The 2026-nt window shown below is 46.8% G+C and overlaps 1 protein-coding gene across 3 annotated transcripts in view; it reads left to right on the forward strand.

Moving 5' to 3' along the window:
* Positions 1–2026, forward strand: part of DOT1L (DOT1 like histone lysine methyltransferase) — a 93682-nt gene that overhangs the window by 72345 nt on the left and 19311 nt on the right. For all 3 annotated transcript variants that reach the window (XM_023512503.1, XM_023512505.1, XM_023512504.1), the window contains one exon: positions 1326–1472. In XM_023512503.1, coding sequence (XP_023368271.1) covers positions 1326–1472 — 147 coding nt within the window. The remainder of the gene's footprint in view (positions 1–1325; positions 1473–2026) is intronic.

Below are 2026 nucleotides of genomic sequence, written 5' to 3' on the forward strand. Positions count from 1 at the left end.
ACAGCTCACAGCAACCTCAAACTCTTGGGCTGAGCAATTCTCTTGCCCCAGCCTCCCAAGTAACTAGGACTGCAGGCATCTGCCACAATTCCCAGCTGTTTTCTTCTTGTTGTTGTTGTCATTGTTGTTTAGCAGGCCCTAGCCAGGTTCAAACCTGCCAGCTCTGGTTCCACCCTAACCACTGACCTATGTATGGGCACCGAGCCAAAACAGTGATTTCCAGTGACACATTGGTGTTCTGAGAAGGGATCTTAGCTGTGTCATGAAAATTTTAAGAGGCCGCTAATTAAATATTTGTTGAAAGAAGTTCAAAGCGCAGCAAGTAGGTTGTTTTGTTTTTGTTTTTGTTTTTGTTTTTGTTTTCGGGCAAAGTCTCAATCTGTCACCCTGGGTAGAGTACCGTGGCATCATAGCTCACAGAGACCTCAAACTTTTGGGCTCAAAGCAATCCTTCTGCCTTAACCTTCCGAGAAGCTGGGGCTACAGGTGCCTACCACAATGGCCAGCTAGTGTCTCATTCTTGCTCAGGCTGGTCTTAAACTTCTGAGTTCAAGCAATCCACCACCTTGGCCTCCCAGAGTGCTAGGATTATAGGGGTGAGCCACCTTGCCTGGTATTACTCTATTTTTTGATCAAAAATATTTAAGTGTGCAGGGGTTGGACATAAGAAGGAGTTTAACTCACAACTGCAATCAGTATAACCTAATTCTTTGTACCCTGAATGAAACCCAAGTGATAAAAATAAATAAATAATTTTTTTTTTTTTCTTAAAGACAGAGTCTCAAGCTGTCACCCTGGTAGAGTGCCATGGTGTCACAGTTCGTAGCAACTTCAAACTCTTAGGCTTAAGTGATTCTCTTGCTTCAGCTTCCCAAGCAGCTAGGACTATAGGCGTCCACCACAATATCTGGCTATTTTTTTGTTGTAGTTGTCATTGTCGCTTGGCAGGCCCAGGCTGAATTAGAACCTGCCATCTCCGGTGTATGTGGCTGGCACCCTAGCGGCTGAGCTATAGGCGCCGAGCCAAAAGAAACGTTAAAAATATATATATTTAAGTGTGCCATGGGAGTTTAACTATAGTTCAGGTATGCTATGAGATTAAAAAAGGTTGAAAAACACTGCTCTAAAACATTCCATTGCAGCCTCCAAGAGGCCCTGAGTCCATGGGGAAGAACTAAGGGCGCCTTGACATCCAGGGGGCTCCAGCAGGGAACCCAGAGGGGCTATCCTGTTATGGTCCCATGGTTGGGGGCTCCCATGTGTTGATGACTATGCCATGGCCTGAGTCCTGCTGATGTATGTGGCTGCCTGTGCTCTGCCTGCAGGGTCTAAAGGAGCGAGCGTATGGCAGCAGTGGGGAGGCTATCACTAGCCTGCCCGTCAGCATCCCGCTGAGCACAGTACAGCCCAGCAAGCTTCCTGTCAGCATCCCTCTGGCCAGTGTGGTGCTGCCCAGCCGTGCAGAAAGAGTGGTAAGTTGGCCACTTGGGGCTGCGGCCCAAGGGTGTCCCCATGAGCCACACTGAGATAAAATGGAGTTTGGAGGGTTTGCAAGATGTAGGTCTTTCTTTGTAATTGCACACTGTTAAATGTCATGCACACTCTTAATGCAAGAAAAATAGAATATCTCAAATACTTATTTAATTATGGCATATTGACAGTTTTTATGTCCCGTCTTTTCTTCCTCACAAGGCCCTGTTTGCTGTGGTGGCCATATCCTTGAACCCACACCTAATGCTCCTGCCCACACAGGTGGTTGTAAAGATGACTATTTTGTGTAACGTGCAGCAGGATTTTGTGGGCAGTGAGCCATTTGGTTTTTTTTTTTAATTTTTTATTATTATTTTTTTTGAGACAGAGCCTCAAGCTGTCCCCCTGGGTAGAGTGCCATGGCTTCACTGCTCACAGCAACCTCCAACTCCTGGGCTCAAGCGAGTCTTCTGTCTCAGCCTCCCAAGTAGCTGGGACCACAGGCGCCCACCACAACACCCAGCTATTTTTTGGTTGCAGCCGTCATTGTTGTTTG

The sequence above is a fragment of the Otolemur garnettii genome, unplaced genomic scaffold, assembly GCF_000181295.1.
Source record: "Otolemur garnettii isolate 467f Iridium unplaced genomic scaffold, OtoGar3 scaffold00029, whole genome shotgun sequence".
NCBI lineage: Eukaryota > Metazoa > Chordata > Mammalia > Primates > Galagidae > Otolemur > Otolemur garnettii.